The sequence below is a fragment of the Branchiostoma belcheri genome, unplaced genomic scaffold (genome assembly GCF_001625305.1).
Source record: "Branchiostoma belcheri isolate BF01 breed outbred unplaced genomic scaffold, Haploidv18h27 scaffold109, whole genome shotgun sequence".
Classification (NCBI taxonomy): domain Eukaryota; kingdom Metazoa; phylum Chordata; class Leptocardii; order Amphioxiformes; family Branchiostomatidae; genus Branchiostoma; species Branchiostoma belcheri.
The window spans coordinates 296687-314825 of record NW_017802480.1 but is presented as its reverse complement, the minus strand read 5'-3'; the positions used below and the strand labels follow the sequence as shown (position 1 = coordinate 314825).

Below are 18139 nucleotides of genomic sequence, written 5' to 3'. Positions count from 1 at the left end.
TTAATCCACAGAGAAGCATACTCATCCCCAATTCTATTGCTATTAATTACATCTGGGGTCTACTTAATTACATATATAACGCAACAGTAACACCGGATATTCTGTTACAGTTTTAAATTGGGAGGTAGCGGACGGATAATCTTTAAATCCGCCTGTTATCTTTTGCAATGTCATGTTCAAATACGGGAAAGGGAAGAACTTGTAACCGAATCAAACGAAAATCCTGCATCCTCACTAAACAAGAAAATCCAATGTTGTCCACCTGAAAGACCACTTGTCCCCAATTTTATTGTTATTCATTGCCTTTGGGGTCTACTCAATTACATATGTAACATGGACCTATAATTTTTCGGCCATGGCCACCTGCGCCTTGCATCAGTCTTCCAAGAGCAGTCTGTGTGACATACGTTTATGTACGCAGAGGGTGGCCCAAGGATTATAAGTGCTTACTCAGCAGTGCGTAGCGTTGTATTGACTTTCTTGATGGGTGGCTGTTTCCATCTATCGGTGGACTGAATCGTAAGGGCCTGGTAACAGATGTCCTGTGTTGTCGCAGAGTCGTCTTACGATCTTAGAACTGAGGGCACCCCTTGGATAGTCGTGCGTGTATGTCCTGGAAACTTTAGCTGTCTTGTTATGACAAAGGCTATCTTACAGATCCTCGTCGGTTGTTGGCTCTGACACAGCCTGCTTGAAAATTCTACGGCATCAAAAATCGCACGACGACCTATGAAGAATGTGATCGCGTGCCGTAAGTTTGTTACTTTTTTTGATGTTGGTTACAGCTCTATGATGGAAATAGTACAATCAGGGCAGTACAATCTCGCCAATCAGTGGGAGTGACTGTTGAATGATGGGGTGTAAAGACATAATCAGTTCAGTTAGTTATGCATTACAGAAGCAAGAAACTGTCAGTCCAAAAATATCAATGAGAAGGACCTGTGATTTGTATCTTTGCTGTTTAAGATATAAGGCCATTCTAATTAGCTGGTTATTTTTCCTCGGTAGTTTCTTTATGTATTCAGGAGCCATCGTAAAGGCTTAAGCATCCTTTTATTGCAACATTCCACCCTCCAAGTAGTTGCTTAAAGGATATTCACGGAGTTGCAGCCTTCTTAGCGTTGCAGTGCGGCATTCTTATTTTTTTACGAGCGAGTTTCTTTGTATACATGTTGTATAAGATTCCCAATATAACGTTATTGGGAAATGTTTATTGTGGATTTGACATTTTGTTGTTATGTATTCAATTATATATTGTTTTTGTGAGGTTCAATCCTTGACTCCAACTGGTATATAGATACGCATACTGTAGATACCACTGCTAACTGTACCATTTATGATGAAGCACGTCACATTCTAGCCACGCCGAAACCGCGCAAGTTATTTTGCACGTACCCTTTAATGTTGGGCGTGATTGGTGGGGCTCTGAGGGAGGTTTTGGGTTTACATGTAGCAGCTCTGTGATTAATATGATTTTATTCATTTCACGCAAATTAGCACAGTATTCAGACATGTATCTATCATGGAACTTGTAAATGCCATTCATAAATTCACAACGCGAAAATATGTAATATATTTATTTGTAGAGCAATCTGAAAACATGGCATTGTGATCACTCAACATATAGGGTACCATATTAATCATGGTATTTTGAAAGATAAAATCGCCAGGTGGTAAAAATTACCAATTTTTGTGTACCATATCAAAAATGGCCATTGTTGACAATATCAAACATTGTTGACAGTATCAAACATTGTCAACGTGTGCCAGTTGGGTTCGGATCCGGAGATAGAAGAGTGCATTCATTGTAACGTACAGTCGCAATACAGAGCATTGCCCCCTCTTCAATCGTTCCTATCAGGCAGACGATAGCTCTAGCTTACCGACAATTCCACCCAGACTTCACAAGGATGAGTGAACTATTAGCTCTATGTTTACCTACTAGTCTAACGTGTTGACATTAGCCACCAACAGCTATGCAGACAAAGTCTACGTCTTACTCTATTAATCATATCTGATACGTTAGGGGTTACAGAGCGTTGATGTGCCTTAGCTTTGGACGCAAATCATTTCAAGAACCCCTCAAAGCATGGTTGGAATCCATCAGTTGATTGACCACATGCAGGGTTGGAGTATATTTGGATTTGCTCTCTGAAACTTCTTGCCTGGTCATTTAGGGCCAAGGAACAGTAAGCGATGGAGAGTTGCCAAGATTATGAGGATATGGTGTGATGATTTAACGACTTCAAAGGAAACAGAGTCTTATCAGTGAGACAGATATTTACGTTCAGGCAGGGGCTTTTGCCAGTACACTGCCAATGCTGTCTACACGGGACCTCATTAATTTCCCGTAACGTCGTCCGGTGCACGTAAGTAATAGGTTTTACAGAAGCTAGTTAGAAGGCAGCAGTATTCTATATATGTATGTATTTTGTTTTACAGGTCATAATGCTTATGATAGTGCTGAAAATGTATTGTAGTGTTCAATAGCCATTGTGTTATATATGCCCACTTAGGTCTTGGACGTCAAGTATCCATATGGTTATTTTCCAATGTTTATTACATGGTATAAATCCAAGGCTATAAATGGATTGTTCTGGCTCATCAACTGTTGAGTATTTGACGCAACCAAAAAGGAAATACTATGCTGAGGAAAAGTGCATTGATTTTGTCTACTAATCTTCATGAACTCACACGTTATAGATGATGCTGGATTCACGGCGGATATATGCAATGACTTGAGTACTGCTCAGAAATTTACCGATCTTTCATGCATTCCAAAAGAAAGATCAGGCTATCCTATTTGCTGTCGTGTAGTTTACTAGTGCCGGGTAGGTTTACTGCCAAATTCATCGTATACTCAAGGGTAATATTTTCTACTTATCCTTTTACTTTAAATACTTTCAGCTATTATGCCCAGAACCATCAAGCCCCGTCAGGGGTACTGAAAACCTACACGAGAGCCTCACAAGTGTCGCCCCTTCCCTTCCTGTTCTCAGCTGTTAGCCCTGCAGCCAAAACAACATGAGGCTGGCCACCGGTCTACTCCTGTTCGGCGCCGTGTTCTGGTCCAAGGGGTAAGTTATGTTATACATGTATGCATACCAACAATAATACTACTCTTATTGGAGCTGGCAATGTGAGGAAAACCTGTTTAGATTCGCGGGCGTATCACACTTAAGCACTCTGCGAATTTTACATTGACGATCATTTCAAACAAGTCTGGCTATAGGGTAGACAGAAGAGCCAGGACGTCCTTTCTTGGGGCGGATATCGTGTTGCAGGTTCTATTTCTGATGACCTCTGCTGTAACCTTTCCCAGTGGTGTACCCTTGTCGGTTGTTCTTTAACACCCCCTTTTACTAAGATGGATACGATCACTGAATAACCAAACATTTGCCAGATCGCTCAACGAATTTCGTAGAGAAAGAATGATCTTTGACGATTTTAGACTTTGTTGTCTTTTAATTTTACGTTCATATATTGCACGATATACCAATTATAAAACCAAGGGTTACACAAGTCCAATTCAGGTCGCTCAATGGTTGCTCAGACATTGCCGTCAAGTGGAAAGGGGGACTATGAACCACTGGATATCTGGCCGTCTCTTGGGATATTGAATTTCTTACACAGCTGCTTTTATGCCCCCTCAGGGATGGCAGGTTTAGGTATAACCTTGAAAGAGCTAGGAGGGTGATGATGTGGACGATCGTTATCACATGGCAGGGCGAGCTTCTGGTTAATTACATGACTTGAACTTGGACAGTAGGGCAAAGTGACGAATGACGCTCACATAATAAATTTACGTATGGCCCTGTACGTAGTGCAGCTATATAATACAATAAATGTCAACCTTTGCTTTGAAAAGTATCTCGGGTCGAACATGGCTGAGCAATGTGGCAGTTGCCGCGAGATTTGGAATGTGAGAGTCATGTATGCAGAATGTTAACCCAGACCGTGGCGCATGTTTGCAACATTTGCTGCAGGGATAAGTACGTCGTAGTTGTCTAGCACACAATGCTCAATGTTGAGAACCATGCTTGTCAAAACGGAAATTCTCTGCACTACACGCGTACAGTAGCTTGCTACATCCTGTTGGTAACTTCCGATGTCTATGCCATGAAGTCGGTCGGTCATCGCACTTTATACGAGCAGAAACAAGAAGTACGCTAATAATGCCATGTTCCAGTCTGTAACATACACTAGAGGGCTTGATGAGTTTTATTGGCATTATGACCAGTTTCGGAAGATAAAGAAATGCTAAGGATATAATTTTAAACTACAAGGATATGATAAATAGGTTGATAGATAAACCACTACCAATTGTGTATTTTTTATTTGGGAGTTAAATATGTTCACCTTTTCTTTGCATCCTCCAAGATTGACATGATGTACAATAAATTTCCACGTCTCCACTGTAGCACGAAATTGCCCCGTGCCCTCTATGTCAGTTTTATAATACATTGCCCATTATACAACGCATGGTATGCAAACCCAAGGTCACTATTCTATTTTTCGCCAGGCGTAACCTCCACCGTAATAATTTGACCACTTGTCATCATCTGCTGATAATTATCATTGTGAGTTAACCGTAATCCAGATATCCTTTGGTAGAGCCAGTCATTTCTTACTGCCAAAACTGTCAGCATAAGGAATTTCCATTAGGGCTTTGATGCTATGGTTACCGTGGTAGGTATTACATTGGTATTGCACGAGTAAAACTTTTACAATACCGATGTTTGTCTGTACATCGTAGCGGGTTGTCATCTGTCATTTTCATCATTGATGATGATGAGCGTTTTTCTAATATCATTTTATGACATAAAATACCTGATGAAGTCTTTTTTTAGACGCCCCCTTGTAGTGTGTTGCGTACACATCTAAATATGGCTTTGAACTCAACCATGTCCATGAACTCAATGCGGTCTTACCACGTGAAGCAATGTCCCTGTTTGTAGGACGCCGATCCCAGACATTAGCTTCTGTCTATATATTATCTACATCGTGGCAGCTTGCCATTTCTACCCAGGGGTACGTAACCTCTCACTGTCAGGGGCTGATTGGGCCTCTTCCCAAAGAGGCTTGTGGCCATACACGAGAGAACTATTCTTAAAAATTCCAATAGGAGTTCATGGGTCTTGGCCATTGTGAAAAGCAATCCAATTTTGTCTGTCACTATGGAAACCGACCATCACAACACCATGGTAACAGACCCGTTCGCAGTCTGGCAATAATTGGTTCCTGTTAGCACATATGCATATATCAACAGCATTAAGGTGTTCGTTCCCAATTCTTCAATGATACATTCAACTCGCTATACGTTAAATAACCGTGGCATAAACCTGTACAGTCTGCATGAATCATCTATATTTCCATTTCTTGTCCAGGTCAGTGTTTTAATTGTATATGATCAAAAGTATGATGATATGTGTTACAGCGCACTGTCTGTTTTTAGTATTCGACAGAGAACGACACTTGTACCCGATACCTCACCAAGAGGTGTAAATATCAATACGTAACCAAAAGCAGCATAATGCTTATTGACCAAATCGATAGGCATTATTTCCTGCTGGAAAATTGAATTTGACCCACGCGATCTGATCTTTCTCTAGGCGCAACCTCTTTGTCAGTAAAGTCTCTGGCTAACAGTCTTTGGGCTGGTTTCCAAAATGGTTAGAAATAAAAATTTTATAAATAGATGCAGTAAGCAACAAAAGGTCTGTTCAATAGTTGCCTACAGAGAATTCAGCTGGCACGGACGTCTTTGCGAATGCCAATCTGTATTCTAAATGCTTACTAATAGGCTAACAGTGACTTATTCTTTGGGCAGCTCTCCAGTTTGTTGGTAATAAAACTTCTGTGAACACTTATAACAAGCATGTTAACGATAAAAGTACTGTTGTAAATTTGACAAGATCTTTTAGCTGGCATGGTTGACATTTGTGAATACGAATCGGTATTCAAAATGCTGAGGCTGCAGTACTGTCTTTGGACTGGCTTCTAGTTAATTGGTAATAAAACTTCTCTGAACACTAAAAGTACCGTTGGATATTTGCCAAGACACTTCAGCTGGCATGGCCGTCTTTGTGAATGCGAATATATACGCTGAGACTCACCGTAATGTTTTTAGACTCCAGTTGGTTGGCAATATAAAACGTCTATATTATAACCATATGACAAGCAATAAATCTACACTCGCCAGCCTCCTTCACAAAAAGTATTTCAACCTCGTGGAATTGGCATCAATCGTGTGACACTGTTGACAGCTGGCCAAATACAGTTGACATCTGCTGCTGCTGTTGACCTCCATGACCAGCCTACATAACTCAACACTTTAGAGATGGGGAGAGGCGAATACAACGTTAGCACAGCACTTAAAACTCGCATATCAAAGTCAAACTGTAACATTGATTGTTACATACACCGTAGACGTTTCGATTTAGGATTTATCTATTCACTTAATTGTCTGTCTGATTTAAATGAAACCAAGATTCCTAAACTACATTTGTAGCAAGTAGCTACTAAAACATAACATCAATATAGAAGAGTATTTCTTGTCGCAGAGCATTCCAGTAATGCGGTCAAAGAGATGTTTTGGTTATGAATAATGTATTGTTGGTATTATACAACAGAGTTAGGTCCTCGAGATATTCTTATGTAAATAGTCCCTACTTTGAACTGGAGTAGATTATTTCAAAGGTATGCCATTTTGTAAAGTGTCATGATTCACCTCCAACATGAAAGGAAGGGTTGAATATAAATAGTGCTCAAAGGTTATGGTCCGTAAAGTGGTGTGATTTAACTGGCTACATACTTCTCGTTATTTTAGGAGTTATAAATATGCCATTGAGTTTACTAGACCTGTGCACTAACCATACAAAGCAGAAGTATCAAAGTTAACTTTGATATATGGCAGCCCATGGGTTCTTTATCAAATTGAAATTGGTGTGGTCCCTTATCTAGACACCGTATAATGCTATTTATATCCATAAAAACGAAAAGGCCATCCTGGTATTTGACGCGCAATGATGGCCATCTCTGTGAAGCAATCGCCCTTGAAATGAGTTTGGTTATTTAGGCTGATGGAGGATTGAACCGGTCAGCTATGTCTATGTGTTTGTGAATGTAGAGTATTGTATATTAATAAGGTTTTATGACCGATATTTTCAGAAAACAATTTGGTACACGAATGCAAATGGTTTTACAAAAATGCCATGTCACACAAAATAGGTTATCGTCAACTGGTTGGTTGCTTTTAACTTAACAGTGATGCAGCATCTATTTTTATCGCCATCTCTTTATTGCACAACTCATTAATTTCATCATTGATGTTTTAGTTTTTTAAGCTTAATCATATAAACAGCATGTAGAGAGATGTAATTTTTTCTTTATAGGACGTTCTGTCTGTCTGTTCTAAGCAGTATCGTATTAAACAACTGTTCCTTTATTTTCTCCATATTTCTGCAGCTTGTCTGTTGTTGTCGAAGATGTCGATGACCCTCCCTTCTTGCGTCAGCCGAGACAAGTTTCAGATGGTATGTTGTTTACACCCAACACTTGTATCATCCTGTGTAATCGTATTAGCAACCGATTTTACCGGAATTTTATATTGTACATTACGTTATATTTCTTACTGCCATTGTTTTCCCATTTCTTGTTCCAGGCGGCCCCGACAATACGACGGATTCGAACACAGGATTTGAAGCAGCTACTGCAAGGTATCAGGAGGATACTAGAGTTACATTGTCAAATGAAATATACACATGTTGGAACCCTATTGACAATTGTGCTGCAAGCGTGGCCTTTGGCCCAGATAGAAGTTATTGAGTCCTGTATCCGATGACCCAGTCTCGAAGGGAAGTATGGTAGACATGTGTAGCGCAGTTAAGTGATAAATGCGGTCCTGACAGGTACATGTAACACAGTGTTTATTATTAGGCACTAGATGCATCCAATGGTATATCATTGATAAGTCTTCATGTAATATCTCTTATGCAAACAATGTTCCCAGGAAATAAGCGTATTCCAATTGCTCATTTACATTATATCGGTTCCTTCGCTTACAGTTCATAGTTCTGAATCATAATAACGATTCGTCACACAGTATGTTTTGTATGTATGTTTGTTTTCAGTAACATAGGGACAACACCTGCGTCCATGGCACTGGTACTGCAGATGCTGGACAACTATGACCAAAGGCTGAGACCAGATTTCAGAGGTAGATTTTACTTGACGTTCGGGGTACGGAAGTATAGTTTTGGGTGGCTGAGTTTGTGTATCTGTCCAGACGTCTAAAATCTCCGGATCCAGTTTCTTTTTTTTTTTTCTGTGATGTTAGTAATAGTAATTAGCCTAGGTAAATGAATGAGCCATGATTATTCTCTGCCATATACTTGTAGCACGAGAATTAGACAACTTTTACATCTTGTATATTAATAGTTCAACTGTCAATTTTCGTAGACCTACAACCTGTTAGTATCAATAAACCTACAACCTGTTGATGTCTTCAATTTTCCCTCCGGCAGGTGGAGCTGTGACCGTGACTTTCCAGCTGTACATCCTCACTATGGGTTCTATATCGGAATCCTCTATGGTAGGTGGTTGCCTCTATGGAACATGATAGGAAATTTAATAGGAAAAATGATGGGAAATGATAAGTTATTATAAAGATAAAGAAGAACTGAACTCAAGCATATTTCAGAATGCACTCCTTGTAGTTGTATTGTGTCCAAAGGTTATCGCAACATTTTGATGGACGATATATTTAGGATATAATTCCACAGTACAAACGTTACTTGATTTAACAAGATTGCGTAGACCTGCAGCATATAGACGTTGTAAGTCTGAAATGTAGAAATTACATACATAACATTATAAACAAGTCTATTATAGTCGCTAATTCATATTAATACATGTAAACTTAAACGACTAATACGACGAAAATCCACACTCATGACCGTTCATTTACCTTAGGACTATGTGGTGACCGTGTTTCTGCGACAACAGTGGAACGATCCTCGCTTTGTGTACACCGGCTTCGATGGCAACCTCACTTTGTACGACACCGTCATTGGTAGGTATCTGTATTACGCAAATGTCAATTAAGGTGTCAACAATGGGTCAAAGTCGATATCGCTCCCCGCCGTCCTGGTTGAGAGAATGTTGATGCACCTTAATGTAGATGACCTCCTTCACACTTAATGCTGAGGTCACCAATATATAAAGTCAAATGACATCGCGATTGGGCCATGTAGCTTTAGATGACTGAGGGATTTCGTAGAAAATTCATGTGGGTCCGATGTAGTTGGAGACGAGGTTAGTTGTTCCATAATGTAATTTACCAACTTGTAGTAAGAGAGGTACATGTTAAAAGGATACTGATTTCTTTAACTGGAGAGTGTACTGTTTTTTTCATAGCCATAGCAGCCACCTTCTTATTCCAAGCTGTTAAAACTATTTCCAGACGGCGGTTTTATTATTGCGATGTTTTGCTGATGATGTTTGGCTTCCTGACGTCTTCTTCGTGAACGAGAAGGCTGCCGGATTCGCGTCATCGACAGGGACTAGCCGGATGATGAGAATCCACCCAAACGGCGACGTGCTGTACAGTACCAAGTACGTAAAACTATCCTCTACGTTTACCGAACACGCGTGTTTGAAGAACTGTTTTACCTCTGAGACGGAAGTACTGTTTTGGGTGGCGATGATGTATGCTATGTGTGTATGCTTGGGTTCCAAAGTGTGGCACCATCTGTCTTTACAGGAAGACTGCGTTACTTGCGTGTCCGATGAACTTCGCTCTCTACCCAATGGACAGCCAGGAGTGCTCTATAAAGATAGAAAGCTGTACGTATGGGATAACGGAATAGCAGGATAGTGGTTCAGCACATTCTGTTGTGTTTGGTGCATTTGTTGTGCTTTTACAGGGCCACATTTTTTGGGGGAAATCCTCTGGAAATGCATTATGTTGGGATTTATCACCATAAGCATTGTGATGATGACGATGGTTTCTTTGATAGTTGTATGGTTTTCTTTGCTATTTTTATTGAGTTGTAAGAAGACTTGTGATCGGTGCATCTTTATACATACTGAGTCACATGTCGGGCTATATGCATCGTAATGATGAGGATGGTTTCTTTGATAGTTGTTTGACTTTGTTTGCCCTTCTCTTAGAGTTAAAGAAGACACGCGCTTGTGTAAGGCTGATGCCCTTATTGCCACAATATGATTTGCAAAGGGAATCTTTGTGGTTGTCATAACACGTTGAGTTACCAGCATTGGCAGCTTGCTACTGCCTCTAATGTATTTGATGCACGCGTTATTGAAAAAAAAAAAGAGTATGAAAGCGCACGTTAAATGGCTTTGACAGTTCTTCTGTTGCATTGTTGCTTGCCTTGCAGTCAGCCACAGCACGAAAGACATAGTTCTAGAGTGGGCGGACCCGCCTATTATACTGGCTGACGACATTCAGCTGCCTGAATACAAGATCTTGAGCACGACGCCAGAGAGATGCGATGTGGTTCGTCGGATAGGTAGATATCGCGATCGTCTTTTTAAGCATCCAGAGCGATTGAGGGCAGCAAAACTCGTTTTTTAAAGTCAATTTTCTGGCCATTGTTTACGTAGTGAGTTGAATCCACCCCATCCCACATCATACCATGTGAGGCAAAACTTTGATGTCACTGGCGGAAAAAGGTTGCTTGTCGTAAGCTGGTTCTAGCTACACATTGGTAGTACGAATAGTGAAGTGTCTTGTTTTGGGGGCTGATTCAAACACTTTAAGTATGAAATGATGACTAAAATGTGCTCAGAGATGGAAGTAAATGACAAGTTTCCTTATCCAGAATTTTTTGTTTGAAATTGTTTTGCTGCCCTGAAATTGGCATTGGATGCCTTTAGCCTAAACCCTTCTTTCCCCATTCCATCCCACGTCATTGTGTTGTTGTCTCAATCCACCCGCTGTAGTTAGTCACACTACCATGGATATCAATCTGAAATGGAGCGAAGTGCCCATTGTTGTGAACGAGGCTATCCGCCTCCCAGAGTTCCAGATCACCGACGTAAATTCCACTAGGTGTGACGCTGTCAGAGAAGTAGGTAGGGCAGTTTTAATAACATTGACTGAGTTTTTCAATAGTTAACACTCAGTTTGATAGTCTTGTAGTGATAGAATAGTATCTTGTAGCTACGTTATTGAGATAATCCAATAGTCCTAGGTGTTTGAAATCTATTATGTCAGTTTTGTTAAACATTTATAACCCTCCTAGCTAGCCACATGATTGATAGAGGATTACCATAAATATTAATGCACGAAAAGTATTTAGCTGTAAATAATCCCCAGTTATCCATAAGGTATAAACGGACCGCAGAGTCAGCTAGGCAAGGTGGCCTTGAAAAAAAGATTGAGCACAACGTTACATGTCATAACCAGTTACTACTTGAAGTAGGGAAGCGTGTTGCTTTAAGAATAGGGGCTTAAAATTTTCAGCCAGCGGTCTTGAAATTGCACATATCCTGCTGCTATGTGAAGCTACTCGAACGGTGAGGGTAGCAGAAGCGAGGAATTTTTAATAAAGAACAAATTAAGGCTTCATGGAGTAAAGATATATTAGTCACTTTCTTTAATCCATTATTTTGTCCGTTTTGTCATGCATTTCTGTATTAACGGCCTTTTCTACCTACCCCTAGTCACGACGAGTATTACCATTGCCACCCATGCACGCAGTAGATTGTGTTTACTTTTAAGTTTGCCACCATCCACCGGCACAAGTGCAATACAAAAATGTTCTACGATGACATTTTCTTCCACAGGAACATTTTCCTGCCTGGAAGGACGGTTCAAGATGGTCCGCAGGATGGGCTACTACATCATACAGACATATATTCCCAGGTGAACATTCTTGAACACTTTATAATCACTCATAAATGATGTATCAGTACCAAGCTACATAAGGCCAACTGATTTCTTTTAACTATCCGAATTGACGTCAAGTTCGTACATTACTACAATCATTGCTTACTTGCTTAAGGCTGTCCGTCGTTGCCGACGATGACGTCACTTCTGTGTGTCCTTCTATGGCTGACAAGTCCTATTCTACAATCATTACAGTATAGTGAATGACAGTACTTAGAATGTATAAATCAAACTAACATATGAAGAAAAGTTGAAAGTATCCAACTCAACTGGTAGTAAGGATGCCTGACCAGCTAAAGATATAGTGCAAAAGTCGCCTTTGACTTTGAGTCTTCAATGCACTGCTGGTTGATGTGGTCAACACTCACCATGGCTCATTCTAGTTATTTGTTTTTTACAGTATCCTGATCGTGATCCTGTCTTGGCTGACATTCTGGATCAGTCCTGAGATCGCCCCAGCTCGTGTGGCGCTCGGCATCACCACTGTGCTGACATCAACAACCTTCACAGCCATCAACAGAAGTACTATGCCCAGGTAAAGCTAATGAAAAATACTTTTGGCTTTGTTTGTTTGTTTGTTTGTCTGTACTTTGAAGTAGCGTGTGTAGTCCAGTGGTTAGCGGCCCTGCGTCTTAACCAAGAGTTTGGGAGTTCGGAGTTCGAATCCCGGCTTTTGTCGCTCACCCTACATGCAGTCAACTGGAAGTACTGGACGGGGCGTTAAGCAGTGGTCTACTGTTTATTGCTTTTCGAAGAAAGCTAGGTGAATTCAATGAACCTGTACAATATGGAATTTATCACAAGGTTTCATAAGAATTGAAGCTAAATGTTTATTTTGTCCCAAGGTTTTCCTATGTGAGGGCAATCGACATCTGGTTGCTGGCATGTTCTTTCTTCATCTTTGCTGCTCTGGTCGAATTCGCTGCCGTTCACTTCCTCTTCAAACGGCACAAGAAGTTCGGCTTCTCCGGTAGGCTCAGGAGACTCCTCGGCTTGGAACACCCTCCGCCCGAGGGAACGGAGGAGGTGAGGAAATGGTTACAGTACTTTTAAAAGTATTCTATGCATTATGAAAAACTTTTCTCCAACTCAAAATTTGACTCACCAGAAATTTTTGACTGAATCACTCAGTCTTCCTCAACTATCTGACCCAAATGCTGTGGACACGTGATTTTTCCCACGTGTGACGTCAACAAAGGGTCAAAGGGTGTCTGAAGTCGATATCGTCCCCCGTCCCGGTTGAGCGATGGTTGAAGTGCCCTTCAGACAACCTTTGGCCCTTTGTTGACGTCACACGTGGGAAAAATCACGTGTCCACAGCATTTGGGTCAGATAGCTAAGGAAGACTGAGTAATTCAGTCGAAAATTTCTGGTGAGTCAAATTTTGAGTTGGAGAAAAGTTTAAGTTTTTCATAATGTAATTTACCAACTCAGATTAACTTTCATGCTATTTTATGCATTGTTGGGTATTTTAGGCATTGTTGTAAATCATTTTAGGCATTGTCGTAATGACCATTGCAGCACTGATGAATCTACTAAATATGCTGAGCTTAGACTAAACACGTAGTTAAATTGAGTCATCATCAGTTTCATGCGCTACTCCATGCTAATACATTTTTAGTTTACATTTTCAAGGACCATCGCTGAAAAAAAAACGAGGGCCATAGTGTAGTCCTGTGTATCTTGCTAACTCTTCAGCCAGCTGAACATGTTCATTCTCAGTTCCTTCTGCTGCCCACATCCATGACTTATTTACTTATCCTCTTCATCCCTCGTCATAAGGCCATGACTCTGTCCTGCCATATGGACCTGTCTTTGGCCACCTTCTTTACTCATCATCAGGATAATCCCATTGATAACAGGTCATCAGTCACAGACTAGGTCTTCTCCAAGTGGTTTAGGGTCTACCCCTTTTAACTTTCCCCAACAGGTCCCCAATTAAGGCTGTTTTCTGTTAGGTATTCATACGTCATCCGTTTTTCGTATACATGGCCTAGCCACGTTAGTCATCTGTTGGTGATTTCTGTGGATTGCCTTCTCTACAACCGGTTCTGTTATGTGTTCTGTGGAAACCCATGCCCCTTAGGTCGAACTAAAACCTTCAGCTTCCACCACATCGGAACGCTTACTGCTCGGAGGCGGACACACACAGGTAACCTCCGGCTGGCTGGCCTAACTCATCAAGTACTTCATGCGTCATATACAATTAAAACATCAAGCGGACTTAATGCCTGCGAAGCCCATATATAGGCAAGGCAGCAAGTATGCGCAGTCTAGTATAATCATCGAATGTTAAATAACATAATTGATAAATATCCCAACTTTGGTAGAGAGAGAGAGGGGGGAGAGAGAGAGATTATATGATTAACAGTTATATCAATATAAATGCATAGATATTAACTTGTAGTGTTGAAATGATGTTATGCTATATTATGAACCTGTATGCAATATGAATTTGGAGTCGTTCAAAGTTTGTAGGAATGTAGGAATATAAAGTTCAAACATTCTGTCATGGATTGTGTAATGTGTATCCCTTCCCTTTCTCTTATTATTTTAAGATACGACTTGAAAACGCCGAGCCCAAACCTGCTGAGGTCACTGGAGAAGAAGAGAAGCACCACCGCACTCTGGAAGAGCTGAAGGCCCTGTATCAGAAGCGTGCGCGCAGGATAGACCTGGCGGCAAGGATTGTCTTCCCGTCGGTCTTCTGCATCTTCAACCTTTGCTACTGGGGCGTCTTTCTTCCACAATATGAAGGGTGATGTAACGGGACCGTTGCATCCAGAACCGTGCTTTATCCAGAATCATGCTCTGGCGCTGTTCTGGATAGTCTATGTTTCATCCAGAACCGCGGTCTATCGAAAACCGAGCTCAGGCGCGGTTCTGGATAGTACATAGTATATATTACATAACCAGAACCACATCTGATTCTAAAACTAACCCGTTCAGAACTAGATTGACATGATGGTTCTGGTTACGAAATGGACATCCCGAGACGTACTTCATATGATTAAATGCACTGCTTTTAATTCACGTTATTGTAGAGGATGCGATGGATCGGTTGGTTGAATAGAATCGATTATGTACATAAATTGAACTGTAACTATGGTTTAAACTATGCAAGAAAGTGCGGATCTTTTCAGATTCAATGAACATGAGGAAGATGCCGGATCGGGTGATTTGTAAATAGAGTAGACAGGAATGGACCAATGGCTGGGGCAAGCGCCATCATTAAACATAGTTAAGATTGACGGCTGCCCAAGTCAGACATATTGAGTAGATGACAACAGTATAAACATGTTAACAAATGGTGCCATTGACCATTGACCATTGCTATAACCACTGTGTGGATTGATTTTTGCTATATGTAAACATGTCGGATTGTTGTTGATGCACGGATTTTGTCTCCTATATCATTTTTACGAAGGTAATCACACCAATAACCTTGTAACTACATGTACTAGGTTGGTTATTGATATTGCCACGTGATATTGTGGATCAAATAAGTTCCCTCGCGTGATGGTATGAGATGTGTAGGTGAAGGTATACGGATGGTAACGAAACGTTGTGTATACTGCAAGTATAAGACATATGTAAAGGGATTGTATGATGTTGATGTATGATATTGTATGATGATGAAACGGAACGCGTTTTTGCCCGTTTTCTGTATCAGATTCTGTTCCAAGTCAGTATGAATGGATGGTTGCTTCAACAACTGATGTGTTTTACAACTATAAGAAAATTGGATCAACCGTTGAGTCCATTTTTCTTGAAGCACGTACAGTTCATCAAGTGTTCCATAAATTGCAATTTACCATCTGAGATGAACTTCCATGCCAGTATGAAGCATGGGTGTCTTCAAAGAATACCAATGACTATCACAAAATGACTTGGCGGGCGGCCATGATTACCACATCAGCCGCAAATATGTCAGAGATTGCCATCGCAAAGTAACTTTACGATCTCTTAAGCCAATTTCAAGGACGGTAAGTGCTTCCATATTACCCGTACAGCCGGGATAGAGTGCCTTGGCATTAGGTCTGGCCGCACGAGTTGTATGTCATACATGATGAAATAGAGGAAGACCATGGCCTCCTTATTAAGTTCTGCAAATAGAACTTTTTGAGGGCTTTATAATGCAATTTTGCGTATGTTATATCGCCTCTATTTGTATTCTATTCTTGTGAGGGAGTACAAATAGAAGCGTTATACCAATAACTCGCATCATGAAATTCCAGGTTAGGACATCACACGGAAGGCCAGAGCAACGTGTCGTCAATAAGCTACAGTAAGTCAAAAGTAGGTTGATTGTCGTTCCAAACATGGGGAACTATAGTTATAGGACAGAACCATTAACGTTACTTTATCTGTGTACCCAACCCGGCCTCCAGTTCCTAGACTCAGAATAACAACCGTTTCATCTTAATTCCTGACATCTTATTAAATAGGCCATAGTAACGCCTAGATAATTGCTATTTGAAAACCTCTTTGAAGAGCTATGATCTAGAATTCGGAGTCTCATACTTTAAAAGAATTGTAAATCGTGCTATTAAGCGGTGTTTCGCTTCTTACCATATTTGAAATGTACAGACGCCCACCGTGACCCTATTCCTTCACAGCGCTAGCGATAAGCAGCATCTGACACACATTATAGGATCAGAAAGATACACGGTAGCTTAGGACCAAATCGATTTTGTATTAGATCTGAGGTGCGAAAAATGTCACCCACAGCGGTTTTAAATGACCATTCGTGATCGATGTGTTTCTAATCATCTTATCTGGGTCATTTTTCTATGTCATCTACGTGGTGGTGGCCATGGCAAGGCTCTTAACTGATATAATCATATTGTCTCATTCTAGGACGGAGATGCATTTATCCGTGGGCAATTATGAAATTAGGTCACACTAACCATTTGAATGTCCTCAAGAAAAAGCATTCATTCTTAATATTTGTCTCTAGCTCTGTCAAGGATAGCATACATTGCATAAATATCCCTCAGATGATACGGCATGATATAAATACTTATACGGACTCCAACTTCATCAATAGTCATATTCCTCATCCACCGCTATGTACTTTCAGAGGATGATGAAAAGGCATTTAATCGATTGGTCTAGAGATGGTCTCATGTGTCCTCGACTCCGTTTACTATACTTTTTACTCCCCACCCGGGGCGAATTACTAAGCGTGACTGGCAACGGTGTGTGGATATTTAGAGCACCATTGTAAGCAGAGACATATTTTACTACCACGTTCATGTTTATGTTTTATTGTTATGAAGGAAATACTACCTTACCGATGTTAAAATGGTTGTTCGTGTACCGTCTCTACCAAATTATTTTCCAAAATATTATCGCAATAAAAGGAAGTCATGCTGCAGTAGCAAGGAAAGCAATGAAAGATTCCAACATCTAATCATTTCGGTGATAGGTCAAGACCTAACCACAAGCCGAATTTCATGACAACCCATCGATATCTTACGTTAAAAACGCTATCAGACCTAAACTTCACAGCAAAGGCAATAAGTGTAAGTAGAAAATCAACGCTAAGGAAAGGTTTTCATATTCGAACACATTATGATAATCAGCCTGACCACTTATATGATTAGAAAAGCAATACTCGACCTTGATGTCAGTTATCTTAATTTTAACTATTAGGGTCAGCGAAGCCAGGCCAAAACGTATTAAGGTAACTGCCAATGAATATTGATATTTTCAATTAAATCTGCGAGAGAGATTTATTGAAACTGTAGCTGTGTGGAGTGCGCTATCTCCCATGACAGGATGATAAAAGTTAATGTACCATGAAGTGGTTGAGTTGTAATATTTCAGGGTAGGACTAATTGACATTCTGGCATTCATGTCGGGCCTAAGCGTTAAATAAACTTGATTTCCATATGGAATTTCTGAAAGGACGCTTAACAATCTGGTATTGGGTTTTTATATCCAATACTCGATGCTCCATCTGTCTCTACCATGCATTTTATGAGATTTTATTACCTAAAACGTATGGATATTGAAAAACATCAATATTTATTATCAAGAAATGCAATACACTCTAATCATCTCCGTCTAGTTGCCTTGACTTGACGTATCAAGTGACATTGCTGATAAATTGTTACAATTTTCATTATCATACCATCTAATGTACATTCAAAAGCTTACCTTAGATATGCACATATTAACCGCACATCAGCCACCCAAAACAATACTTCCTTACCCAAT

The 18139-nt window shown here is 40.4% G+C and overlaps 1 protein-coding gene across 2 annotated transcripts; it reads left to right on the top strand.

The window, feature by feature from the left end:
• Positions 1–2901: 2901 nt before the first annotated feature.
• LOC109481313 (glycine receptor subunit alphaZ1-like) lies at positions 2902–15221 on the top strand. 2 transcript variants are annotated; one of them, XM_019783856.1, is made up of 14 exons: positions 2902–3077; positions 7468–7535; positions 7664–7718; positions 8133–8218; positions 8526–8593; positions 8974–9073; positions 9495–9615; positions 9764–9846; positions 10401–10532; positions 11812–11890; positions 12315–12449; positions 12760–12940; positions 14001–14066; positions 14473–15221. In XM_019783856.1, exons 1-14 carry the CDS (start codon positions 3025–3027, stop codon positions 14674–14676), a joined length of 1431 nt encoding a protein of 476 aa, XP_019639415.1. In that variant the 5' UTR covers positions 2902–3024; the 3' UTR covers positions 14677–15221. The 2 variants fall into 2 exon arrangements, with proteins under 2 accessions (XP_019639415.1, XP_019639407.1); XM_019783848.1 differs by lacking the exon at positions 10401–10532 and adding an exon at positions 10966–11097 and having other exon boundaries at positions 2904–3077.
• Positions 15222–18139: the final 2918 nt, after the last annotated feature.

Bases quoted from the DNA above. Each gene is read 5' to 3' on its own strand.
- LOC109481313 (XM_019783856.1), top strand. From the start codon at position 3,025: ATGAGGCTGGCCACCGGTCTACTCCTGTTCGGCGCCGTGTTCTGGTCC. The intron at 12,450-12,759 runs GTAAAGCTAATG...TTTTGTCCCAAG, and splicing joins AACAGAAGTACTATGCCCAG to GTTTTCCTATGTGAGGGCAA. The intron at 14,067-14,472 runs GTAACCTCCGGC...TATTATTTTAAG, and splicing joins TCGGAGGCGGACACACACAG to ATACGACTTGAAAACGCCGA.